This window comes from Ascidia mentula, chromosome 2, assembly GCF_947561715.1.
Source record: "Ascidia mentula chromosome 2, kaAscMent1.1, whole genome shotgun sequence".
NCBI classification, from domain to species: Eukaryota; Metazoa; Chordata; class Ascidiacea; order Phlebobranchia; family Ascidiidae; genus Ascidia; species Ascidia mentula.
This window is the reverse complement of record NC_138567.1, coordinates 14,144,777-14,172,056: the sequence shown is the minus strand read 5'-3', so window position 1 is coordinate 14,172,056 and position 27,280 is coordinate 14,144,777. Positions and strand designations below refer to the sequence as shown.

The following is a 27,280-nucleotide window of genomic DNA, read 5'->3' as shown; positions in this document are numbered from 1 at the left end:
GACAGCTCGTGTGACACCGGTTGGATTCCGTTTGGAAACAATTGTTATCAGTTCGGGAACCAAAACTTTACTTGGGTTGATGCTGAACAAAAATGCATTGCTAATGGCAGCCATCTTGCTAGTATCTTGACATCAGAGGAGGACGCATTTATTAAAAGCGGGTTATAGTTTAATGATTTGACTTAGACTTTTCATACTATTCGTTATTGCAGGCAAAGTACCGTCACGTTTATGGGTAGGAGGATCCGTCGCAACAGACAACAAAACCTGGACATGGCTCGACGGTTCGAAATGGGTATCACACGCACTGGCAAAATACCATAATGACCTTACCAACATCGTCTCTCCGTATACGCGAATATTGTTTGTTCTATCAAGTATAGTTTCGTATGAATTGATCACGTATATTTGTAAAAGTTCCGCTTCGCGTGATAAGAAAATATTAGATATTAACCGAAACAACACTATACATATCACCTTCATACTAGAGCCATTGAAAGGTTTTGCAATAGGTAGACGCTCTAATAGGTAGACGCCCTAAATGCGGATCGACAGATCATCATGTCAAACTGGCTTATTTGTAGGCGTATGATAATTGGATATCTACTCCGAAGTGCTTTGCTCGAACCCACTTGCTGTCTAACGATGATTATAGGTGGGACGACATGGAGTCGTTTTACGCGATGTCTTATATCTGCAAAAAAACGCTGATTTGTAAGCATCGTTTTATCAATAACTTCTCTAGTTTTGTAATACTTCAAAATATAGCATTACTCTAACTTCCTTGTTTTTGTAGACACCAACTTAAGTTGCGATCTAGGTTGGATTGCTAATGGCAGCAATTGTTACCTATTTACCACCAGCAACAAGGGTTGGGATAGTGCCGAACAGTACTGTGTAAACCTTGGTGGCCATCTGACAAGCATCTTATCGGTTAAAGAGAAGACTTTCATAAAAAGTAAGAAGCTTCAGTTATGTCCACATGCCTGAAAGCAAAAACGACATACAAAAGATCTTGATAATTACATGTTAAATTATTGATAAGCAAATATGCATGTAGGCAATGCATTGGGCTCCTCGTGGATTGGGGGTAAACGCACGGAAAACGGTTCGTGGTCATGGACGGATGGGTCACCATGGGTAAGCAAAATTAACCAAGGTCATGTGTTGATTATATTATTAACATTATAATGTAAAGTGTTAAACATAAGCATGACTTTTTATTGTTACTTGTAGTTGTTTGAAGATTGGGCTTCAGGTGAACCAAGCGGTCAAATGTGTTGTCTTGGTTTTATAAATGGTGCATGGGAGTGGTGGTCTTGTCTGTATAAGTGGTGGTATGTTTGCAAGAAAACTCAAAATGGTCAGTTATTGTTAAAAACTGGCACAAACTAAATTACTGATCGGTTATCAGTTAAATAACAACTAAATTATGTTAACAGTAACTTATTATGCTTCGAGTTCAATACAATCATTCACAACTACACAACAAAGTCAGGTTGATAACACAAGTCCCACCAAACCGCCCTATTCAAGTTCGACAAACGGTAAATGAAACATAAATGTTAACTAATCACTTAAATGCTCGTTCATTATGTGTACAATTTTCAAACAGCTTTGCTTCAATGTAAATTAACGGTAGAACAAATATCTTGTAGGGTCAATTTTTTTAACAATGGTTCTGCTAAAAAAGTAGTTCTTTTTTCATCCGGGGCTGAATTTATCCGTGGTAAATTTGACTTAATTTGGTTATAAATTTTGCAAGCAATATATTTGCAAATTTTACACCGCTACACCGTGTATATTTTCAACGGCATGTTTTAACAAACTATTACCTATTTTTACATTAGTTCTTTGCTGCAGTTTTTTTGGTTTGATATAATTCTATTCGGGTATACATTGCAAAACTTCTCTTTGCTTTTACAACAATTTTGCAAAATTAGTTAATTTTGTTTTGAATGGCTGGTGGAAAAGGTTGCGAATTTTTTCCTATGCTATAAATTCTGACCATGGTAACTCATATTACAAAATCATTAGTTGTAGTGGAAATGGTAAAGGTTTTCTAAACCAGTATATAATGGGCTAAAATGCCCTTTTTAACATATTTTTAGATTTTCAGCACATGGTAAACACAACCCAAATACCGGTTTCTTTAATCCAGGCTTTACAAAATACAACTAACCTAAGAACAACAATAAATTCAGGTAAAAATGCACTAAATTATAGTCAAGAAAAAACTAATCAAAGCACCATATAAAACTTTAAAAATGCTTAAATAGTAAAATTCATGCTAGGTCTTCCGAATCCGTGTGAAAATACGACATGTGTCGGAAATGCCACATGCGTGAAGCAGGTTTATCGCAAGACAAATGGTGCAGAATTGCAATCAGTTGTAGATACTTCAGTATGTCAATGTAACAAATGGTTTAGCGGGAATGGAACTGTTTACTGTGCTCGTAAGTTGCACATTTTTGTCATTGTCAATTATTCTTTATACGATTCAATTTTTTTGCTTTTTGAAACATTCAGCCACTTGTACAGAAGGATGGGTGAAGTTTGGCAATGACTCGTATTGGTTTCCAACCACTGTTTATCCACAATCTGCGTATTCAACCGAAATTTGCTTCTTTACTGGTAGTTTTCAACGTCGTATTTTTCTATTTCATACATGTGTTATGCAACAGATTGTAACATATTATCCAATGTCATTTATTAGGACAACCGCTCACAACAGCCAAATGCAACATCGCAAATGATCAGCAGTCGGGTTTCAAAAGTTTCTTCAGTGATTTAAAGGTTTTGCAATGCACAAACCAGACTTTAACAAATTTCGTGTCCCAGGTACAAACTTTATTGAAACTTATTTTTTCAACAGATTTCTCATGATTTACACTTAGTTATGTTGCTATTCGATTTGAAAGGTTGGTGGTTTTTGTTGAAGATTATAAAAATTAAATTCCAGGTACCTGTTGCTGCTCTGAATTCCACGGAACTCGATAATACGTTATCCACCCTGGATGCGTTAACATACAATGTAACATGTCTTACTAATGAAGACATTGCTGCCGTGGTTGGATTCATGAACAGTGTTGTGTTAAATACAATAAATCTCCAGGTATAAGAAATAAATACAGTGCTATGGAAGGTTACCCAATCCAAAAAATCGATACTCAGGAAAGCCACTACCTTTTTTTCAAAGATTTTTCCAAGCTCCTTCTCCAGCGCTATTAATATTGCTGACCATGTGACAGCTTTTTTCTCATCAACCAAACAAAAACCAGGGGCACCCGAAGCGGAAATGGTTCGCTCGCTCGGTGCTCTGGCCTACAGGATGCCCAGTCAACTTACCGACAACGTTGTAACAGTTAGCACTCCGAATATTGAATCCAAGGTGTGTTCTTTTACGCTCTTAGCGGCGATTACTGACGAATAGTTGAGAATTTACATAACAAAAATATGTGTTTTTCTTGAGAACTTACATTTTAATATTTCAACTTGCTGTGGTTGCAATAACCAATAACACTCAACAATGTACTCCAGGTTGAAGACATGCAGTGTATCTTTAATGACATTGTGTACAGTCCTTTTGTGGCCACTTTGCCAAATGCCACCATCTACAATCCATTTCAACCTGTGTCGATTACGATACCACTAAGGGCCTTGACGATTGTTCAACAGCAATTCAGACAAGCCACACTTCCAAGCACGACAAATGCTGTTAGATCAGTGTTTATGATCCACAGAACTAACGATTTATTTCCTTCTCCAGAAGTTACTGAATGGGTAAGAAATTTTATACGTTTTAACTGTTCTTGTGGTTCATCAAACACGATAAAACTATCGTCTTGGAGAACCCGATATCAAACAAACATGTATTTTTATGCAAATCGTTGTCTCAACTCGAACGAATAATAAAAATAAACCAAAAAATTTCAAATAAAAAAAAACAAACAATACTACCCAAATACTTGTTTGTTTACTATTAGATAAGTTCTGTTGAAATCGGATCTCAAACCTCGCATGTATTACTCAAAAATCTTAGTGATATGGTAAATGTCACTCGACTCGATATAAACCAATCCTGGGGAAGATCACAAGATATCAACACATTACAGGTGCAATATTACTGAATTTACATTATTATTCTGTGCGCTACAGACAGACGGCTATTGTTTCGACTTACAAGGTCTCCTCAGTGCAGCTTGCTGTGACTCATCTATCTGCAGCTCACATAATTCATATTATTGGCCCCGCGTTTATCACACTATTATGTTTTTTATCAAAACAATTTTGATAGGCACAGTACGTTAACCAGACTTGCGTGTTTTGGGATTACTCAACTAAAATTTGGTCGACTGAAGGATGTTGCCTGGAACCAAACTCCAACCCACCTCAATGCAAATGCAACCATTTAACCAGCTTCGCTATGCTCACGGTATTAACGACGGTATAAAACATAAACATGACATAGATTTTCAACTTATTCTGCACAATTAAAAATTGAACTTAACAAATATGAATGTGGTGGTTTCACTTTTTCAAACACAAGTTCAAATATGTTTTATGTGTAAATTTTTTGCAGTCGGTATACCCCATACCACCAAGCGTACCTCAGCAAATCGCCAGTATCGTCGGATGCAGTTTATCTCTTGTCTGCTTGATTCTTACCATCATTATCTTGCTAATTTCCAAGTAAGTTTCAAAAAACTAACAAGACAGATGCTAAACTGACATGTTTAATGTTGCTTTTCATGAATATTGATAGTTGCTACACGTTGCTTCTTGGCTTTATGGAAAAACTTGTTCAATTTTTACAGAAAAATACGATCTCGCCGACCTATGAGAGTGTTGATGAACATATGCGCCAACCTATCAGTTGTTTATCTTATATTTCTATTTGGAGTTGACCAACACGAACATGAAGCCGGGTGCATCGCTAGCGCCACCTTACTGCATTACTTCTTGTTGGTCACCTGGTCCTGGATGGCGGTATACGCACACATGGTGTACAAGTCTATTGTTCAGGTACGGCGATTACTAATGAATCATTTAGAAAGGTTGAACTAGATCTGTTTTTGTGAACCTACGGGCCATTGTGAACGAATTGGGAAACGTTACAAAAGCAGGTGAAGAATCACACGGGTCAAGACTTTATCCCACGCCCCAGAAAACACAATCCGTATTAGTATCAGTTATTTGTTTCAATGAACCTAGAGCCGATTTTAGAAATATTATCATGTTTTTCCTTTCGGCATTTTAGATTTTCGACGCATCCTGGGAATATTTTTTTCTCAAAACGTCAGCTTTATCTTACGGATGTCCCGCAATCATTGTGTCGATAAATTTAATCTTCAACAAAATCTTTGAAGTTTTGTCCAACCAAAGCCCCATCTGCGGTCAAAGTAAAATATTAATAAAACAGAAAGAAACTTTGCTTTAAACTCGTGGACTGTTGTTCCTTTTATTTCAGATCCCCCATCTGCTTTTGCAAACACCTATCTTGCCTATAACGTGTGTTGGATTCAGGGTCACTCCTTATACTTTGCATTTCTCCTTCCAATGGGATGTCTCCTCTTGTTCAATGCTGTTATGTTTGTGATTGTGATCAGCAGTCTTACTTGCAGAAGAAAGAAGGTGACTTTTGTGAAGTAAAATAAAAATTTTCCAACCCTCCACTCATGTTTCCATGTCTTTAATGCTTTACACATAAGAATAGAAAAAAAAACGGTATGAAAAGGCTAAAACAGAACAAAAAGCTTCTCATTTTCTCAACAAATATATGTCATGCAAATGCCTCACGAAATGCTCCTGAACTGATAATGTCTGTTGCTGCATTTTTGTTATTGATTATTTCTTTTTGATAGATTACTTCAACTTCAAAACATTCTTCGGGCCTCAATAATCTAAACATTGCTTTGGTTCTTGCTTGCACACTTGGCTTGGTTTGGATCTTTGCCTTTTTCATGATGATCTCGGATAATCCATATTATCTTGCCATCATGAGTTGGCTTTTCACTATTTTTGCAGCATTGCAGGTAAACATAATTATTGTAGAAAATAGCAAATCAAAATGTTTTCATATTTTCACTCGTTTTTTTTTTAATTTCATGGTTTTTATATGCAACATATTTCAGCATTACTACGTCTTGTTGTAAAGTTGCCTGTTTTTGGAAACATTTTTTTTAAAATCGCTTTTAAATAAATCACAAACAAAAGTTGTCAAAATTCGTAATCTACTTGAGTAAATTGTAACTAAATATTAACATTTGCAATTATACAGGGTTTCAGTGTATTCGCTCTGATATGTTTACGAGAAGGAGAAGTAAAGAGAGTTTGGTGGATTCCCCTCCAGAAATGGCTTCGAAGTAAAAGAGAAGAGGCGTCAGAAAATTCCACTTCAAAGAACGTTGCAACTCTCAACACAATCTCAACTTCTGGCACTGAAAAATCGGTTTCTATAACATATAACGATAAGATTCCTACTCAAAATACGACTTGTTAAATTAATTGTCCTTACTGTGTGTTCAAGATATAACATAACCGGTACGTGATGTATGTTTAACCAAGTACGCGCAGAACGTATGTATAAAGATAGATTTTTTGTGATGCTTATTTTGATGTGTATAAGTGTATATGCATTTTGTAGATTTATTTACTGCGTGCTCGCCAAATTTTATGACTGATGTCTACCAGCCCCTTTTACAGAAACTGCAGTGTGAAACCAAAATTTTTTTACGACAGGCTAACATAGTACCAGAAAGTAGTATTTTGTTTTAAGAAATTTTGAAACCTGTATTACAAAGTGCTAACCAAAAATGACAAAGTAAAATGATCTCATATTTTCAACGTCCAATTGCACATGTGTTGTTGGGATTTGAATTTTTACCTCCCACAAAACGATGTAAGAAATAAAAGCTGTAGTTGGTCTGATTTGAAAATCAAGTTCAGGCAAATTAATATTGTTAGTGTAGTGGCCCTGTGGGCAGATCATATAAAAAAGCATTATTGGCTCTATCGCATGATACGTTTGTTGTTTACATATTGTACTTCGGCACTTCGTTAGATCAAGTTTATCAGATCAATGACTTTAGGACCTTGATGGCACCTTCGTTATTGGTTTAAGTGAAGATTGCTACATAATATTAAAAGTAATTTATTTTGAAATAATATATTTGAACTTGGTCTTTTGTGAAACGGACAATGAGAAATTACGTGTAATATTAGAGCAATTTACAATCTACATAACATTAAAATTAGGAACCATTAATAGTGACGTAGTCGAAACGGTTTACAAGCACATATTTAAACTACTTGACAGAAAATATTTTGTTGTGTCATTGCAAATATTCTGATGAGCAAATCGCGCCTATACATGTTAAAACCACGCTCTCGGTATTGAAGTCAAGAAAGAAGGAAGTTTTTGCAGCCATCGCATTCTTCGACTCCTCGCTGTGTGGTTCATTATGCGAAAAAAAAATCCGTTTTTGAAATGTCCGGGTCACCACTGAGAGCGAGTTCTGTTTTATTGCATGAGCGTGTCCTGTGTGAATGACACGAAAGTGAGACGCCTTGTCTGTGACAATATCATTGTCTCGACAAAAGTGACGAGTTTACCTGTTCAGCAAATGACATCCAACGACTCAATGGCATCAGTTTTTGATCGTGGTAAAACAATTGTAGATACAACACACTGAAGCTTCCTGTGAAATCTTGTCGCCTGATTGTGCAACTGTTTTGACATTGAACGCGTGATATTTCCAATGTGAAAGTGTTGTTTTGAACTGTTTATTGTAAACGATTCTGTCTCTCGCACGCCACAGACGCTCATTTTCTTGATTAAATGCTGAACATGAAAGACCAAGAGTTCATGCTTAGTTATAAAGCAGCAAAGAAACACGCACAAGGTATATGAATAGCACGTTTCTTCGGTTTAATGCAAACAACTTTAGGCGCGCTTTATAGGTTAACGGATGTTTATAGTTTGCCTTAAACCGGTCATCAAAGTTTTTTCCGCAGTGGGGCGATCCCGCCTTGCTATGCGTAAGCATGGCATTACTTCTGCGTTGTCTGATTACGGTGGTGGAGATCCTCTACGCATGTGAAGGTCGCCTGACAAGTTGTGCGCTTGCGCACCAGTGTACCTTGGCCACAATATACCCCGTGAAGCCACTGAGCTCCTGTAGCTCAGTTGGTAGAGCGTTGGGCCTGGTTAGCCCAGGGTCGTGAGTTCAAACCTCACCGGGAGCTTGATTTTTCAGATCTCGCTCCGACTTGTCGGGAAAAGTGGCTGATCCAGCTTGGCTGCAATGCCTTGGCTGCGAAGCCTGTGAACCTCATGATCAGAATATTAGAGCTGTGATCGCCAAATATAAAGGGCCTGCGCAGTGGGGCGATCCCGCCTTGCTATGCGTAAGCATGGCATTACTTCTGCGTTGTCTGATTACGGTGGTGGAGATCCTCTACGCATGTGAAGGTCGCCTGACAAGTTGTGCGCTTGCGCACCAGTGTACCTTGGCCACAATATACCCCGTGAAGCCACTGAGCTCCTGTAGCTCAGTTGGTAGAGCGTTGGGCCTGGTTAGCCCAGGGTCGTGAGTTCAAACCTCACCGGGAGCTTGATTTTTCAGATCTCGCTCCGACTTGTCGGGAAAAGTGGCTGATCCAGCTTGGCTGCAATGCCTTGGCTGCGAAGCCTGTGAACCTCATGATCAGAATATTAGAGCTGTGATCGCCAAATATAAAGGGCCTGCGCAGTGGGGCGATCCCGCCTTGCTATGCGTAAGCATGGCATTACTTCTGCGTTGTCTGATTACGGTGGTGGAGATCCTCTACGCATGTGAAGGTCGCCTGACAAGTTGTGCGCTTGCGCACCAGTGTACCTTGGCCACAATATACCCCGTGAAGCCACTGAGCTCCTGTAGCTCAGTTGGTAGAGCGTTGGGCCTGGTTAGCCCAGGGTCGTGAGTTCAAACCTCACCGGGAGCTTGATTTTTCAGATCTCGCTCCGACTTGTCGGGAAAAGTGGCTGATCCAGCTTGGCTGCAATGCCTTGGCTGCGAAGCCTGTGAACCTCATGATCAGAATATTAGAGCTGTGATCGCCAAATATAAAGGGCCTGCGCAGTGGGGCGATCCCGCCTTGCTATGCGTAAGCATGGCATTACTTCTGCGTTGTCTGATTACGGTGGTGGAGATCCTCTACGCATGTGAAGGTCGCCTGACAAGTTGTGCGCTTGCGCACCAGTGTACCTTGGCCACAATATACCCCGTGAAGCCACTGAGCTCCTGTAGCTCAGTTGGTAGAGCGTTGGGCCTGGTTAGCCCAGGGTCGTGAGTTCAAACCTCACCGGGAGCTTGATTTTTCAGATCTCGCTCCGACTTGTCGGGAAAAGTGGCTGATCCAGCTTGGCTGCAATGCCTTGGCTGCGAAGCCTGTGAACCTCATGATCAGAATATTAGAGCTGTGATCGCCAAATATAAAGGGCCTGCGCAGTGGGGCGATCCCGCCTTGCTATGCGTAAGCATGGCATTACTTCTGCGTTGTCTGATTACGGTGGTGGAGATCCTCTACGCATGTGAAGGTCGCCTGACAAGTTGTGCGCTTGCGCACCAGTGTACCTTGGCCACAATATACCCCGTGAAGCCACTGAGCTCCTGTAGCTCAGTTGGTAGAGCGTTGGGCCTGGTTAGCCCAGGGTCGTGAGTTCAAACCTCACCGGGAGCTTGATTTTTCAGATCTAACTCCGACTTGTCGGGAAAAGTGGCTGATCCAGCTTGGCTGCAATGCCTTGGCTGCGAAGCCTGTGAACCTCATATATATACACGAAGTTTTTAAAAACGATATGTTTACTGTATCGTTTAGCTTGGAATACAACTACTCTCTTTGCAGTTGTTGACAGCTCGTGTGACACCGGTTGGATTCCGTTTGGAAACAATTGTTATCAGTTCGGGAACCAAGGCCTTACTTGGGTTGATGCTGAACAAAAGTGCATTGCTAATGGCAGTCATCTTGCTAGTATCTTGACATCAGAGGAGGACGCATTTATTAAAAGCGAGTCATAGTTTAATGATTTGACTTAGACTTTTCATACTATTCGTTGTTGCAGGCAAAGCACCGTCAAGTTTATGGGTAGGAGGATCCGTCGCAACAGACAACAAAACCTGGACATGGCTCGACGGTTCGAAATGGGTATCACACACACTGGCAAAATACCATAATGACCTTACCAACATCGCCTCTCCGTATACGCGAATATTGTTTTGTTCCATGAAGTATAGTTTCGTATGAATTGATGACATATATTTGTAAAAGTTTTGCTTTTTAGATATTACATATTAACCGAAACAACATTAACTATACATATCACCTTCATACTAAAGCCCTTGAAAGGTTTTGCAATATGTAGACGCTCTGCTCAGATGTCCCTAATGCGGATCGACAGATCATAATGTCAAACTGGCTTATTTGCAGGCGTATGATAACTGGATATCTACTCCGAAGTGCTTTGCTCGAACCCACTTGCTGTCTGACGATGATTATAGGTGGGACGGCATGGAGTCCTTTTACTCGCTGTCTTATATCTGCAAAAAAACGCTGATTTGTAAGCATCGTTTTGTCAATAACTTCTCTAGTTTTATATTCTTTTAAATATAGCATTACTCCAACTTCTTTGTTTTTCTAGACACCAACCTAAGTTGCGATCCTGGTTGGATTGCTAATGGCAGCAACTGTTACCTATTTACTAACGACAGCAAGGTTTGGGATAGTGCCGAACAGTACTGTGTAAACCTTGGTGGCCATCTGACAAGCATCTTATCGGTTAAAGAGAAGTCTTTCATAAAAAGTAAGAAGTTTCAGTTATGTCCACATGCCTGAAAGCAAAAACGACATACAGAAGATCTTGATAATTATATGTCAAAGTGTTGATATGCAAATATGCATGTAGGCCATGCATTGGACTCTGCGTGGATTGGGGGTAAACGCACGGAAAACGGTTCGTGGTCATGGACGGATGGGTCACCATGGGTAAGCAAAATTAACCAAGGTCATGTCTTGATTATATTATTAACATTATAATGTAAAGTGTTTAACATAAGCATGACTTGACTTTTTATTGTTACTTGTAGTTGTTTGAAGATTGGGCTTCAGGTGAACCAAGCGGTCAAATGTGTTGTCTTGGTTTTATAAATGGTGCATGGGAGCCGTGGTCTTGTCTGTATAAGTGGTGGTATGTTTGCAAGAAAACTCAAAATGGTCAGTTATTGTTAAAAACTGGCACAAACTAAATTACTGATCGGTTATCAGTTAAATAACAACTAAATTATGTTAATAGTAACTTATTATGCTTCGAGTTCAATACAATCATTCACAACTACACAACAAAGTCAGGTTGATAACACAAGTCCCAGCAAACCGCCCTATTCAAGTTCGACAAACGGTAAATAAAACATAAATGTTAACTAATCACTTACATGCTCGTTCATTATGTCTACAATTTTCAAACAGCTTTGCTTCAATGCAAATTGGCAGTTTAACAAATATTTTGTTGGGTCAATTTTTTTATCAGTGGTTCTATTAAAAAAGTGATTCTTTTTCCATCAAATTTATCCGTGGTAAATGTGACTTAATTAGGGTATAAATTTTGCAAGAAAAAAATTTGTAAATTTTGCACTGCTACGCTGTGCATATTATGAACGGTATGTTTTAACAAACCATTGCCTATTTTTACATTAGTTCTTTGCTGCAGTCTATTTAGGTTTGATATAATTTCATTCGGGTATACATTGTAAAACCTCTCTTTGCTTTTACAACAATTTTGCAAAATTAGTTAATTTTGTTTGGAACGGCTGGGAAAAAGGTTGGGAAGTTTGTCCTAAGCTTTGAATTCTGACCATGGTAACTCATATTACAAAATCATTAGTTGTAGTGGAAATGGTAAAAGTTTTCTAAACCAGAAAAGATACAATGGGCTAATATGCCCTTTTCAAAATATTTTTAGATTTTCAGCACATGGTAAACACAACCCAAAAACCGGTTTCTTTAATCCAGGCTTTACAAAATACAACTAACCTAAGAACAACAATAAATTCAGGCACTAAATTATAGTCAAGAAAAAACTAATTAAAGCACCATATAAAACTTTAAAAATGCTTAAATAGTAAAATTCATGCTAGGTCTTCCGAATCCGTGTGAAAATACGACATGTGTCGGAAATGCCACATGCGTGAAGCAGGTTTATCGCAAGGCAAATGGTGCAGAATTGCAATCAGTTGTAGATGCTTCAGTATGTCAATGTAACAAATGGTTTAGCGGGAATGGAACTGTTTACTGTGCTCGTAAGTTGCACATTTTTGTCATTGTCAATTATTCTTTATACGATTCATTTTTTTTGCTTTTTGAAAACTTCAGCCACTTGTAAAGGATGGGTGAAGTTTGGCAATGACTCGTATTGGTTTCCAACCACTGTTTATCCACAATCTGCGTATTCAACCGAAATTTGCTTCTTTACTGGTAATTTTCAACGTCGTATTTTTCTATTTCATACATGTGTTATGCAACAGATTGCAACATATTATCCAATGTCACTGCTTAGGACAACCGCTCACAACAGCCAAATGCAACATCGCAAATGATCAGCAGTCGGGTTTCAAAAGTTTCTTCAGTGATTTAAAGTTTTTGCAATGCACAAACCAGACTTTAACAAATTTCGTGTCCCAGGTACAAACTTTATTGAAACTTATTTTTTCAACAGAATTCTCATGATTTACACTTAGTTATGTTGCTATTCGATTTCAAAGGTTGGTGGTTTTTGTTAAAGATTTTAAAAATTAAATTCCAGGCACCTGTTGCTGCTCTGAATTCCACAGAACTCGACAATACATTATCCACCCTGGATGCGTTAACATACAATGTAACATGTCTTACTAATGAAGACATTGCTGCCGTGGTTGGATTCATGAACAGTGTTGTGTTAAATACAATAAATCTCCAGGTATAATAAATAAATACAGTGCTATGGAAGGTTACCCCCCAAAAAAACGATACTCAGGAAAGCCAAAACCTTTTTGTCAAAGATTTTTCCAAGCTCCTTTTCTAGCGCCATCAATATTGCTGATCATGTGACAGCTTTTTTCTCATTAACCAAACAAAAACCAGGGGCACCCGAAGTGGAAATAGTTCGCTCGCTCGGTATGCTGGCCTACAGGATGCCCAGTCAACTTACTGACAACGTTGTAACAGTTAGCACTCCGAATATTGAATCCAAGGTGTGTTCTTTTACAAAGCTCTTAGCGGCGATTAGTGAGGAATGGTTGAGAATTTACGTAACAAAATTATGTGCTGTGGTTGCAATTACCAATGACACTCAACAATGTACTCCAGGTTGAAGACATGCAGTGTTTCTTTAATGACATTGTGTACAGTCCTTTTGTGGCCACTTTGCCAAATGCCGCCATCTACAATCCATTTCAACCTGTGTCGATTACGATACCACTAAGGGCCTTGACGATCGTTCAACAGCAATTCAGACAAGCCACACTTCCAAGCACGACAAATGCTGTTAGATCAGTGTTTATGATCCACAGAACTAACGATTTATTTCCATCACCAGAAGTTACTGAATGGGTAAGAAATTTTATACGTTTTAACTGTTCTTGTGGTTCATTAAACACGATAAAACTATCGTCTTGGAGAACCCGATATCAAACAAACATGTATTTTTATGCAAATCGTTGTCTCAACTCGAACGAATAATAAAAATAAACCAAAAAATTTCAAATAAAATAAAACAAAACAATACTACCCAAATACTTGTTTGTTTACTATTAGATAAGTTCTGTTGAAATCGGATCTCAAACCTCGCATGTATTACTCAAAAATCTTAGTGATGTGGTAAATGTCACTCGACTCGATATAAACCAATCCTGGGGAAGATCACAAGATATCAATACATTACAGGTGCAATATTACTGAATTTACATTATTATTCTGTGCGCTGCAGACAGACGACTATTGTTTCGACTTACAAGGTCTCCTCAGTGCAGCTTGCTGTGACTCATCTATCTGCAGCTCACATAATTCATATTATTGGCCCCGCGTTTATCACACTATTATGTTTTTTATCAAAACAATTTTGATAGGCACAGTACGTTAACCAGACTTGCGTGTTTTGGGATTACTCAACTAAAATTTGGTCGACTGAAGGATGTTGCCTGGAACCAAACTCCAACCCAACTCAATGCAAATGCAACCATTTAACCAGCTTCGCTATACTCACGGTATTAAAGACGGTATAAAACATAAACATGACATAGATTTTCAACTTATTCTGCACAATTAAAAATTGAACTTAACAAATATGAATGTGGTGGTTTCACTTTTTCAAACACAAGTTCAAATATGTTTAATGTGTAAATTTTTTGCAGTCGGTATACCCCATACCACCAAGCGTACCTCAGCAAATCGCCAGTATCGTCGGATGCAGTTTATCTCTTGTCTGCTTGATTCTTACCATCATTATCTTGCTAATTTCCAAGTAAGTTTCAAAAAACTAACAAGATAGATGCTAAACTGATATGTTTAATGTTGCTTTTCATGAATATTGATAGTTGCTACACGTTGCTTCTTGGCTTTATGGAAAAACTTGTTCAATTTTTACAGAAAAATACGATCTCGCCGACCTATGAGAGTGTTGATGAACATATGCGCCAACCTATCAGTTGTTTATCTTATATTTCTATTTGGAGTTGATCAACACGAACATGAAGCCGGGTGCATCGCTAGCGCCACCTTACTGCATTACTTCTTGTTGGTCACTTGGTCCTGGATGGCGGTATACGCACACATGGTGTACAAGTCTATTGTTCAGGTACGGCGATTACTAGTGAATCATTTAGAAAGGTTGAACTAGATCTGTTTTTGTGAACTTGCGGGCCATTGTGAACGAATTGGGAAACGTTACAAAAGCAGGTGAAGAATCACACGGGTCAAGACTTTATCCCACGCCCCAGAAAACACAATCCATATTAGTATCAGTTATTTGATTTCAATGAACCTAGAGTCGATTTTAGAAATATTATCATGTTTTTCCGTTCGACATTTTAGATTTTCGACGCATCTTGGGAATATTTTTTTCTCAAAACGTCAGCTCTATCTTACGGATGTCCCGCAATCATTGTGTCGATAAATTTAATCTTCAACAAAATCTTTGAAGTTTTGTCCAACCAAAGCCCCATCTGCGGTCAAAGTAAAATATTAATAAAACAGAAAGAAACTTTGTTTTAAACTCATTGACTGTTCGTTTTTTTCAGATCCCCCATCTGCTTTTGCAAACACCTATCTTGCCTATAACGTGTGTTGGATTCAGGGTCACTCCTTATACTTTGCATTTCTCTTTCCAATGGGTTGCCTTCTTTTGTTCAATGCTGTTATGTTTGTGATTGTGATCAGCAGTCTTACTTGCAGAAGAAAGAAGGTGACTTTCGTGAAGTAAAATAAAAAAAGCCTCCACTCATGTTTCCATGTCTTTAATGCTTTACACATAAGAATAGAAAAAAAACGGCATGAAAAGGCTAAAACCAAACAAAAAGCTTCTCATTTTCTCAACAAATATATGTCATGCAAATGCCTCACGAAATGCTCCTGAACTGATAATGTCTGTTGCTGCATTTTTGTTATTGATTATTTCTTTTTGATAGATTACTTCAACTTCAAAACATTCTTCGGGCCTCAATAATCTAAACATTGCTTTGGTTCTTGCTTGCACACTTGGCTTGGTTTGGATCTTTGCCTTTTTCATGATGATCTCGGATAATCCATATTATCTTGCCATCATGAGTTGGCTTTTCACTATTTTTGCAGCATTGCAGGTAAACATAATTATTGTAGAAAATAGCAAATCAAAATGTTTTCATATTTTCACTCGTTTTTTTTTAAATTTCATGGTTTTTATATGCAACATATTTTAGCATTACTATGTCTTGTTGTAAAGTTGCCTGTTTTTGGAAACATTTTTTTTAAAATCGCTTTTAAATAAATCACAAACAAAAGTTGTCAAAATTCGTAATCTACTTGAGTAAATTGTAACTGAATATTAACATCCACAATTATACAGGGTTTCAGTGTATTCGCTCTGATATGTTTACGAGAAGGAGAAGTAAAGAGAGTTTGGTGGATTACCCTCCAGAAATGGCTTCGAAGTAAAAGAGAAGAGGCGTCAGAAAATTCCACTTCAAAGAACGTTGCAACTCTCAACACAATCTCAACTTCTGGCACTGAAAAATCGGTTTCTATAACATATAACGATAAGATTCCTACTCAAAATACGACTTGTTAAATTAATTGTCCTTACTGTGTGTTCAAGATATAACATAACCGGTACGTGATGTATGTTTAACCAAGTACGCGCAGAACGTATGTATAAAGATAGATTTTTTGTGATGCTTATTTTGATGTGTATAAGTGTATATGCATTTTGTAGATTTATTTACTGTGTGCTCGCCAAATTTTATGACTGATATCTACCAGCCCCTTTTACAGAAACTGCAGTGTGAAACCAAAATTTTTTTACGACAGGTTAACATAGTACCAGAAAGTAGCATTTTGTTTAAGAAATTTTGAAACCTGCATTACAAAGTGCTAACCAAAAATGACAAAGTAAAATGATCTCATATTTTCAACGTCCAATTGCGCATGTGTTGTTGGGATTTGAATTTTTACCTCCCACAAAACGATGTAAGAAATAAAAGCTGTAGTTGGTCTAATTTGAAAATCAAGTTCAGGCAAATTAATATTGTTAGTGTAGTGGCCCTGTGGGCAGATCATATAAAAAAGCATTATTGGCTCTATCGCATGATACGTTTGTTGTTTACATATTGTACTTCGGCACTTCGTTAGATGAAGAAGTTTATCAGATCAATGACTTTAGGACCTTGATGGCACCTTCGTTATTGGTTTAAGTGAAGATTGCTACATAATATTATAAGTAGTTTATTTTGAAATAATATATTTGAACTTGGTCTTTTGTGAAACTGACAATGAGAAATTACGTGTAATATTAGAGCAATTTACAATCTACACAACATTAAAATTAGGAACCATTAATAGTGACGTAGTCGAAACGGTTTACAAGCACATATTCTAGCGTAACCACAAATCCTCTTTCGTACTTTTCCGCGTGGTCTTCGCCGATTTACCGGCTATGTAATGCTTGAGAGACTACTTGACAGAAAATATTTTGTTGTGTCATTGCAAATATTCTGATGAGCAAATCGCGCCTCTACATGTTAAAACCACGCTCTCGGTATTGAAGTCAAGAAAGAAGGAAGTTTTTGCAGCCATCGCATTCTTCGACTCCTCGCTGCTGTGGTTCATTATGCGAATAAAAAATCTTCCGTTTTTGAAATGTCCGGGTCACCACTGAGAGCGAGTTCTGTTTTATTGCATGAGCGTGTCCTGTGTGAATGACACGAAAGTGAGACGCCTTGTCTGTGGCAATATCATTGTCTCGATAAAAGTGACGAGTTTACCTGTTCAGCAAATGACATCCAACGAATCAATGGCATCAGTTTTTGATCGTGGTAAAACAATGGTAGATACAACACACTGAAGCTTCCTGTGAAATCTTGTCGCCTGATTGTGCAACTGTTTTGACATTGAACGCGTGATATTTCCAATGTGAAAGTGTTGTTTTGAACTGTTTATTGAAAACGATTCTGTCTCTCGCACGCCACAGACGCTCATTTTCTTGATTAAATGCTGAACATGAAAGACCAAGAGTGCGTGCTTAGTTATAAAGCAGCAAAGAAAAAACACAAGGTATATGAATAGCACGTTTCTTCGGTTTAATGCAAACAACTTTAGGCGCGGTTTATAGGTTAACGGATGTTTATAGTTTGCCTTACACCGGTCATCAAAGTTTTTTCGACGAGATCAGTATCAATGCTTCGTTTTTTTTTGGCTACGAAACGTAAGCAAAAGAGCGCCATTCTGGTATTTGTTTGCGAAGTCATGAGCTCTGTACTTGGATTTACCCATGACAAATGGTTTTGTGATTTTTAAAAGTAAGCATGAGATCGTTGTTCTGACCCATTAACGTTATACTGTTTAAGAGAGTTTTACTTTTCGTGTCAAGAAATGTGTTTGTTTTTACTCTCAGCTTTCCAACCAGGGATTTGCGTTATGTTTTTTTACAGGATTGGGATACATTTTCTTGTCGATTCTACTAATTTAGAAAGGTTGTTTGTTAAAATTTGGATAAAACTACATTGCAATGGGGTTCTTACAAATATTTTCTGTCGTTTTTGTTCATTTTAAATGTGAATTTGGGTAAGTCAGCGAGAAATTCAATCGAAATTAAAAAAAAAAAACAATATATATACGCGAAGTTTTTAAAAACGATATGTTTACAGTATCGTTTAGCTTGAAATACAACTACTCTCTTTGCAGTTGTTAACAGTTCGTGTGACACCGGTTGGATTCCGTATGGAAACAATTGTTATCAGTTCGGGAACCAAAAAGTCTTTACTTGGGTTGATGCTGAACAAAAGTGCATTGCTAATGGCAGCCATCTTGCTAGTATCTTGACATCAGAGGAGGACGCATTTATTAAAAGCGGGTTATAGTTTAATGATTTGACTTAGACTTTTCATACTATTCGTTGTTGCAGGCAAAGCACCGTCAAGTTTATGGGTAGGAGGATCCGTCGCAACAGACAACAAAACCTGGACATGGCTCGACGGTTCGAAATGGGTATTACACGCACTGGCAAAATACCATAATGACCTTACCAACATCGCCTCTCCGTATACGCGAATATTGTTTTGTTCCATGAAGTATAGTTCCGTATGAATTGATGACATATATTTGTAAAAGTTTTGCTTCGCGTGATAAGGAAACAACATTAACTATACATATCACCTTCATACTAAAGCCCTTGAAAGGTTTTGCAATATGTAGACGCTCTGCTCAGATGTCCCTAATGCGGATCAACAGATCATAATGTCAAACTAGCTTATTTGTAGGCGTATGATAACTGGATATCTACTCCGAAGTGCTTTGCTCGAACCCACTTGCTGTCTAACGATGATTATAGGTGGGACGACATGGAGTCCTTTTACTCGCTGTCTTATATCTGCAAAAAAACGCTGATTTGTAAGCATCGTTTTGTCAATAACTTCTCTCGTTTTATATTCTTTTAAATATGGCATTACTCCAACTTCTTTGTTTTTGTAGCCACCAACCTAAGTTGCGATCCTGGTTGGATTGCTAATGGCAGCAACTGTTACCTATTTACTAACGACAGCAAGGTTTGGGATAGTGCCGAACAGTACTGTGTAAACCTTGGTGGCCATCTGACAAGCATCTTATCGGTTAAAGAGAAGTCTTTCATAAAAAGTAAGAAGTTTCAGTTATGTCCACATGCCTGAAAGCAAAAACGACATACAGAAGATCTTGATAATTATATGTCAAAGTGTTGATATGCGAATATGCATGCAGGCCATGTATTGGACTCTGCGTGGATTGGGGGTAAACGCACGGAAAACGGTTCGTGGTCATGGACGGATGGGTCACCATGGGTAAGCAAAATTAACCAAGGTCATGTGTTGATTATATTATTAACATTATAATGTAAAGTGTTAAACATAAGCATGACTTGACTTTTTATTGTTACATGTAGTTGTTTGAAGATTGGGCTTCAGGTGAACCAAGCGGTCAAATGTGTTGTCTTGGTTTTATAAATGGTGCATGGGAGCCGTGGTCTTGTCTGTATAAGTGGTGGTATGTTTGCAAGAAAACTCAAAATGGTCAGTTATTGTTAAAAACTGGCACAAACTAAATTACTGATCGGTTATCAGTTAAATAACAACTAAATTATGTTAACAGTAACTTATTATGCTTCGAGTTCAATACAGTCATTCACAACTGCACAACAAAGTCAGGTTGATAACACAAGTCCCAGCAAACCGCCCTATTCAAGTTCGACAAACGGTAAATAAAACATAAATGTTAACTAATCACTTACATGCTCGTTCATTATGTCTACAATTTTCAAACAGCTTTGCTTCAATGCAAATTGGCAGTTTAACAAATATTTTGTTGGGTAAATTTTTTTATCAGTGGTTCTATTAAAAAAGTGATTCTTTTTCCATCAAATTTATCCGTGGTAAATGTGACTTAATTTGGGTATAAATTTTGCAAGCAAAAAATTTGTAAATTTTACACTGCTACGCTGTGTATATTTTGAACGGTATGTTTTAACAAACCATTGCCTATTTTTACATTAGTTCTTTGCTGCAGTCTATTTAGGTTTGATATAATTTCATTCGGGTAAACATTGTAAAACCTCTCTTTGCTTTCACAACAATTTTGCAAAATTAGTGAATTTTGTTTGGAACGGCTGGGAAAAAGGTTGGGAAGTTTGTCATAAGCTAGGAATTCTGACCATGGTAACTCATACTACAAAATCATTAGTTGTAGTGGAAATGGTAAAAGTTTTCTAAACCAGAAAAGATACAATGGGCTAATATGCCCTTTTTAATATATTTTTAGATTTTCAGCACATGGTAAACACAACCCAAATACCGGTTTCTTTAATCCAGGCTTTACAAAATACAACTAACCTAAGAACAACAATAAATTCAGGCACTAAATTATAGTCAAGAAAAAACTAATTAAAGCACCATATAAAACTTAAAAAATGCTTAAATAGTAAAATTCATGCTAGGTCTTCCGAATCCGTGTGAAAATACGACATGTGTCGGAAATGCCACATGCGTGAAGCAGGTTTATCGCAAGACAAATGGTGCAGAATTGCAATCAGTTGTAGATACTTCAGTATGTCAATGTAACAAATGGTTTAGCGGGAATGGAACTGTTTACTGTGCTCGTAAGTTGCACATTTTTGTCATTGTCAATTATTCTTTATACGATTCAATTTTTTTGCTTTTTGAAAACTTCAGCCACTTGTACAGAAGGATGGGTGAAGTTTGGCAATGACTCGTATTGGTTTCCAACCACTGTTTATCCACAATCTGCGTATTCAACCGAAATTTGCTTCTTTACTGGTAGATTTCAACGTCGTATTTTTCTATTTCATACATGTGTTATGCAACAGATTGTAACATATTATCCAATGTCACTGCTTAGGACAACCGCTCACAACAGCCAAATGCAACATCGCAAATGATCAGCAGTCGGGTTTCAAAAGTTTCTTCAGTGATTTAAAGTTTTTGCCATGCACAAACCAGACTTTAACAGATTTCGTGTCCCAGGTATAAACTTTATTGAAACTCATTTTTTCAACAGAATTCTCATGATTTACATTCAGTTATGTTGCTATTCGACTTTGAAGGTTGGTGGTTTTTGTTAAAGATTTTAAAAATTAAATTCCAGGTACCTGTTGCTGCTCTGAATTCCACAGAACTCGATAATACGTTATCCACCCTGGATGCGTTAACATACAATGTAACAAGTCTTACTAATGAAGACATTGCTGCCGTGGTTGGATTCATGAACAGTGTTGTGTTAAATACAATAAATCTCCAGGTATAAGAAATAAATACAGTGCTATGGAAGGTTACCCCCTAAAAAAACGATACTCAGGAAAGCCATAACCTTTTTTTCAAAGATTTTTCCAAGCTCCTTCTCCAGCGCTATTAACATTGCTGACCATGTGACAGATTTTTTCTCATCAACCAAACAAAAACCAGGGGCACCCGAAGTGGAAATGGTTCGCTCGCTCGGTCGGTACTCTGGCCTACAGGATGCCCAGCAGTCAACTTACCGACAACGTTGTAACAGTTAGCACTCCGAATATTGAATCCAAGGTGTGTTCTTTTGCACAGCTCTTATCGGCGAATAGTGACGAATAGTTAAGAATTTACGTAACAAAATTATGTGTTTGTCTTGAGAACATACGTTTTAATATTTCAACTTGCAGTGGTTGTAATTACCAATGACACTCAACAATGTACTTCAGGTTGAAGACGTGTACAGTCCTTTTGTGGCCACTTTGCCAAATGCCGCCATTTACAATCCATTTCAACCTGTGTCGATTACGATACCACTAAGGGCCTTGACGGCCGTTCAACAGCAATTCAGACAAGGCACACTTCCAAGCACGACAAATGCTGTTAGATCAGTGTTTATGATCCACAGAACTAACGATTTATTTCCTTCACCAGAAGTTACTGAATGGGTAAGAAATTTTATAAGTTTTAACTGTTCTTGTGGTTCATTAAACACGATAAAACTATCGTCTTGGAGAACCCGATATCAAACAAACATGTATTTTTATGCAAATCGTTGTCTCAACTCGAACGAATAATAAAAATAAACCAAAAAATTTCAAATAAAATAAAACAAACAATACTACCCAAATACTTGTTTGTTTACTATTAGATAAGTTCTGTTGAAATCGGATCTCAAACCTCGCATGTATTACTCAAAAATCTTAGTGATGTGCTAAATGTCACTCGACTCGATATAAACCAATCCTGGGGAAGATCACAAGATATCAACACATTACAGGTGCCATATTACTGAATTTACATTATTATTCTGTGCGCTGCAGACAGACGGCTATTGTTTCGACTTACAAGGTCTCCTCAGTGCTGCTTGCTGTGACTCATCTATCTGCAGCTCACATAATTCATATTATTGGCCCCGCGTTTATCACACTATTATGTTTTTTATCAAAACAATTTTGATAGGCACAGTACGTTAACCAGACTTGCGTGTTTTGGGATTACTCAACTAAAATTTGGTCGACTGAAGGATGTTGCCTGGAACCAAACTCCAACCCACCTCAATGCAAATGCAACCATTTAACCAGCTTCGCTATGCTCACGGTATTAACGACGGTATAAAACATAAACATGACATAGATTTTCAACTTATTCTGCATAATTAAAAATTGAACTTAACAAATATGAATGTGGTGGTTTCACTTTTTCAAACACAAGTTCAAATATGTTTAATGTGTAAATTTTTTGCAGTCGGTATACCCCATACCACCAAGCGTACCTCAGCAAATCGCCAGTATCGTCGGATGCAGTTTATCTCTTGTCTGCTTGATTCTTACCATCATTATCTTGCTAATTTCCAAGTAAGTTTCAAAAAACTAACAAGACAGATGCTAAACTGACATGTTTAATGTTGCTTTTCATGAATATTGATAGTTGCTACACGTTGCTTCTTGGCTTTATGGAAAAACTTGTTCAATTTTTACAGAAAAATACGATCTCGCCGACCTATGAGAGTGTTGATGAACATATGCGCCAACCTATCAGTTGTTTATCTTATATTTCTATTTGGAGTTGATCAACACGAACATGAAGCCGGGTGCATCGCTAGCGCCACCTTACTGCATTACTTCTTGTTGGTCACCTGGTCCTGGATGGCGGTATACGCACACATGGTGTACAAGTCTATTGTTCAGGTACGGCGATTACTAATGAATCATTTAGAAAGGTTGAACTAGATCTGTTTTTGTGAACCTACGGGCCATTGTGAACGAATTGGGAAACGTTACAAAAGCAGGTGAAGAATCACACGGGTCAAGACTTTATCCCACGCCCCAGAAAACACAGTCCGTATTAGTATCAGTTATTTGTTTCAATGAACCTAGAGCCGATTTTAGAAATATTATCATGTTTTTCCTTTCGGCATTTTAGATTTTCGACGCATCCTGGGAATATTTTTTTCTCAAAACGTCAGCTTTATCTTACGGATGTCCCGCAATCATTGTGTCGATAAATTTAATCTTCAACAAAATCTTTGAAGTTTTGTCCAACCAAAGCCCCATCTGCGGTCAAAGTAAAATATTAATAAAACAGAAAGAAACTTTGCTTTAAACTCATTGACTGTTGTTCCTTTCATTTCAGATCCCCCATCTGCTTTTGCAAACAACTATCTTGCCTATAACGTGTGTTGGATTCAGGGTCACTCCTTATACTTTGCATTTCTCCTTCCAATGGGATGTCTCCTCTTGTTCAATGCTGTTATGTTTGTGATTGTGATCAGCAGTCTTACTTGCAGAAGAAAGAAGGTGACTTTTGTGAAGTAAAACAAAAATTTCCTCCACTCATGTTTCCATGTCTTTAATGCTTTACACATAAGAATAGAAAAAAAACGGTATGAAAAGGCTAAAACCGAACAAAAAGCTTCTCATTTTCTCAACAAATATATGTCATGCAAATGCCTCACGAAATGCTCCTGAACTGATAATGTCTGTTGCTGCATTTTTGTTATTGATTATTTCTTTTTGATAGATTACTTCAACTTCAAAACATTCTTCGGGCCTCAATAATCTAAACATTGCTTTGGTTCTTGCTTGCACACTTGGCTTGGTTTGGATCTTTGCCTTTTTCATGATGATCTCGGATAATCCATATTATCTTGCCATCATGAGTTGGCTTTTCACTATTTTTGCAGCATTGCAGGTAAACATAATTATTGTAGAAAATAGCAAATCATAATGTTTTCATATTTTCACTCGTTTTTTTTTAAATTTCATGGTTTTTATATACAACATATTTCAGCATTACTACGTCTTGTTGTAAAGTTGCCTGTTTTTGGAAACATTTTTTTTAAAATCGCTTTTAAATAAATCACAAACAAAAGTTGTCAAAATTCGTAATCTACTTGAGTAAATTGTAACTGAATATTAACATCCACAATTATACAGGGTTTCAGTGTATTCGCTCTGATATGTTTACGAGAAGGAGAAGTAAAGAGAGTTTGGTGGATTCCCCTCCAGAAATGGCTTCGAAGTAAAAGAGAAGAGGCGTCAGAAAATTCTACTTCAAAGAACGTTGCAACTCTCAACACAATCTCAACTTCTGGCACTGAAAAATCGGTTTCTATAACATATAACGATAAGATTCCTACTCAAAATACGACTTGTTAAATTAATTGTCCTTACTGTGTGTTCAAGATATAACATAACCGGTACGTGATGTACGTTTAACCAAGTACGCGCAGAACGTATGTATAAAGATAGATTTTTTGTGATGCTTATTTTGATGTGTATAAATGTATATGCATTTTGTAGATTTATTTACTGCGTGCTCGCCAAATTTTATGACTGATGTCTACCAGCCCCTTTTACAGAAACCGCAGTGTGAAACCAAAATTTTTTTACGACAGGTTAACATAGTACCAGAAAGTAGTATTTTGTTTTAAGAAATTTTGAAACCTGCATTACAAAGTGCAAACCAAAAATGACAAAGTAAAATGATCTCATATTTTCAACATCCAATGCACATGTGTTGTTGGGATTTGAATTTTTACCTCCCACAAAACGATGTAAGAAATAAAAGCTGTAGTTGGTCTGATTTGAAAATCAAGTTCAGGCAAATTAATATTGTTAGTGTAGTGGCCCTGTGGGCAGATCATATAAAAAAGCATTATTGGCTCTATCGCATGATACGTTTGTTGTTTACATATTGTACTTCGGCACTTCGTTAGATCAAGAAGTTTATCAGATCAATGACTTTAGGACCTTGATGGCACCTTCGTTATTGGTTTAAGTGAAGATTGCTACATAATATTAAAAGTAATTTATTTTGAAATAATATATTTGAACTTGGTCTTTTGTGAAACTGACAATGAGAAATTACGTGTAATATTAGAGCAATTTACAATCTACACAACATTAAAATTAGGAACCATTAATAGTGACGTAGTCGAAACGGTTTACAAGCACATATTTAAACTACTTGACAGACATCCAACGACTCAATGGCATCAGTTTTTGATCGTGGTAAAACAATTGTAGATACAACACACTGAAGCTTCCTGTGAAATCTTGTCGCCTGATTGTGCAACTGTTTTGACATTGAACGCGTGATATTTCCAATGTGAAAGTGTTGTTTTGAACTGTTTATTGTAAACGATTCTGTCTCTCGCACGCCACAGATGCTCATTTTCTTGATTAAATGCTGAACATGAAAGGCCAAGAGTGCATGCTTAGTTATAAAGCAGCAAAGAAACAAGCACAAGGTATATGAATAGCACGTTTCTTCGGTTTAATGCAAACAACTTTAGGCGCGCTTTATAGGTTAACGGATGTTTATAGTTTGCCTTAAACCGGTCATCAAAGTTTTTTCGACGAAATCAGTATCAATGCTTCGTTTTTTCGGCTACGAAACGTGAGCAAAAGAGCGCCATTCTGGTATTTGTTTGCGAAGTCATGAGCTTTGTACTTGGATTTACCCATGACAAATGGTTTTGTGATTTTTAAAAGTAAGCATGAGATCGTTGTTCTGACCCATTAACGTTATACTGTTTAAGAGAGCTTTACTTTTCGTGTCAAGAAATGTTTTTGTTTTTATTCTCAGCTTTCCAACCAGGGATTTGCGTTATGTTTTTTTTTACAGGATTGGGATACATTTTCTTGTCGATTCTACTAATTTAGGAAAGTTGTTTGTTAAAATTTGGGTAAAACTACATTGCCATGGAGTTCTTACAAATATTTTCTGTCGTTTTTGTTGATTTAAATGTGAATTTGGGTAAGTCAGCGAGAAATTCAATCGAAATTATAAAAAAAACAATATATATACACGAAGTTTTTAAAAACGATATGTTTACTGTATCGTTTAGCTTGGAATACAAATACTCTCTTTGCAGTTGTTGACAGCTCGTGTGACACCGGTTGGATTCCGTTTGGAAACAATTGTTATCAGTTCGGGAACCAAGGCTTTACTTGGGTTGATGCTGAACAAAAGTGCATTGCTAATGGCAGTCATCTTGCTAGTATCTTGACATCAGAGGAGGACGCATTTATTAAAAGCGGGTTATAGTTTAATGATTTGACTTAGACTTTTCATACTATTCGTTGTTGCAGGCAAAGCACCGTCAAGTTTATGGGTAGGAGGATCCGTCGCAACAGACAACAAAACCTGGACATGGCTCGACGGTTCGAAATGGGTATCACACGCACTGGCAAAATACCATAATGACCTTACCAACATCGCATCTCCGTATACGCGAATATTGTTTTGTTCCATGAAGTATAGTTCCGTATGAAATGATGACGTATATTTGTAAAAGTTTTGCTTCGCGTGATAAGGAAACAACATTAACTATACATATTACCTTTATACTAGAGCACTTGAAAGGTATTGCAATAGGTAGACGCTCCGCTCAGATGCCCCTAATGCGGATCGACAGATCATAATGTCAAACTAGCTTATTTGTAGGTGTATGATAACTGGATATCTACTCCGAAGTGCTTTGCTCGAACCCGCTTGCTGTCTAACGATGATTATAGGTGGGACGA

At 37.4% G+C, this 27,280-nt stretch overlaps 2 protein-coding genes and 5 non-coding genes across 7 annotated transcripts; all 7 read left to right on the top strand.

Moving 5' to 3' along the window:
- The first annotated feature begins 645 nt into the window (after positions 1-645).
- LOC145890210 (adhesion G-protein coupled receptor G6-like) lies at positions 646-6,502 on the top strand. Its single transcript, XM_082981237.1, has 18 exons — positions 646-655; positions 797-958; positions 1,061-1,140; positions 1,237-1,363; positions 1,443-1,547; positions 2,295-2,456; positions 2,717-2,841; positions 2,963-3,115; positions 3,200-3,391; positions 3,541-3,783; positions 3,987-4,115; positions 4,298-4,435; positions 4,583-4,692; positions 4,818-5,025; positions 5,261-5,402; positions 5,471-5,634; positions 5,865-6,035; positions 6,281-6,502. The coding sequence occupies exons 1-18, from the start codon at positions 646-648 to the stop codon at positions 6,500-6,502; spliced, it is 2,643 nt and encodes an 880-aa protein (XP_082837363.1).
- Positions 6,503-8,173: 1,671 nt separating this feature from the next.
- Trnat-ggu (transfer RNA threonine (anticodon GGU)) lies at positions 8,174-8,247 on the top strand. The gene has a single exon. It is a non-coding gene; the product is annotated as a tRNA-Thr (tRNA).
- Positions 8,248-8,542: 295 nt separating this feature from the next.
- Positions 8,543-8,616, top strand: Trnat-ggu (transfer RNA threonine (anticodon GGU)). The gene has a single exon. It is a non-coding gene; the product is annotated as a tRNA-Thr (tRNA).
- A 295-nt stretch (positions 8,617-8,911) lies between these two features.
- On the top strand, positions 8,912-8,985 carry Trnat-ggu (transfer RNA threonine (anticodon GGU)). The gene has a single exon. It is a non-coding gene; the product is annotated as a tRNA-Thr (tRNA).
- A 295-nt stretch (positions 8,986-9,280) lies between these two features.
- Trnat-ggu (transfer RNA threonine (anticodon GGU)) lies at positions 9,281-9,354 on the top strand. Its single transcript has one exon. It is a non-coding gene; the product is annotated as a tRNA-Thr (tRNA).
- Positions 9,355-9,649: 295 nt separating this feature from the next.
- Trnat-ggu (transfer RNA threonine (anticodon GGU)) lies at positions 9,650-9,723 on the top strand. The gene has a single exon. It is a non-coding gene; the product is annotated as a tRNA-Thr (tRNA).
- A 9,357-nt stretch (positions 9,724-19,080) lies between these two features.
- On the top strand, positions 19,081-24,907 carry LOC145890209 (uncharacterized). The gene is made up of 18 exons (XM_082981236.1): positions 19,081-19,090; positions 19,231-19,392; positions 19,495-19,574; positions 19,676-19,802; positions 19,882-19,986; positions 20,723-20,884; positions 21,145-21,269; positions 21,391-21,543; positions 21,708-21,824; positions 21,977-22,195; positions 22,399-22,527; positions 22,710-22,847; positions 22,995-23,104; positions 23,230-23,437; positions 23,673-23,814; positions 23,883-24,046; positions 24,270-24,440; positions 24,686-24,907. The coding sequence occupies exons 1-18, from the start codon at positions 19,081-19,083 to the stop codon at positions 24,905-24,907; spliced, it is 2,544 nt and encodes an 847-aa protein (XP_082837362.1).
- Positions 24,908-27,280: the final 2,373 nt, after the last annotated feature.

Coding starts and splice junctions, on each gene's coding strand:
- LOC145890210 (XM_082981237.1), top strand. Junction 3,116..3,199: donor TAAATACAATAAATCTCCAG/GTATAAGAAATA, acceptor TTTTTTTCAAAG/ATTTTTCCAAGCTCCTTCTC. Junction 3,392..3,540: donor CTCCGAATATTGAATCCAAG/GTGTGTTCTTTT, acceptor AATGTACTCCAG/GTTGAAGACATGCAGTGTAT.
- LOC145890209 (XM_082981236.1), top strand. Junction 19,803..19,881: donor TTGCAAGAAAACTCAAAATG/GTCAGTTATTGT, acceptor TTATGTTAACAG/TAACTTATTATGCTTCGAGT. Junction 21,544..21,707: donor TAAATACAATAAATCTCCAG/GTATAAGAAATA, acceptor AACAAAAACCAG/GGGCACCCGAAGTGGAAATG.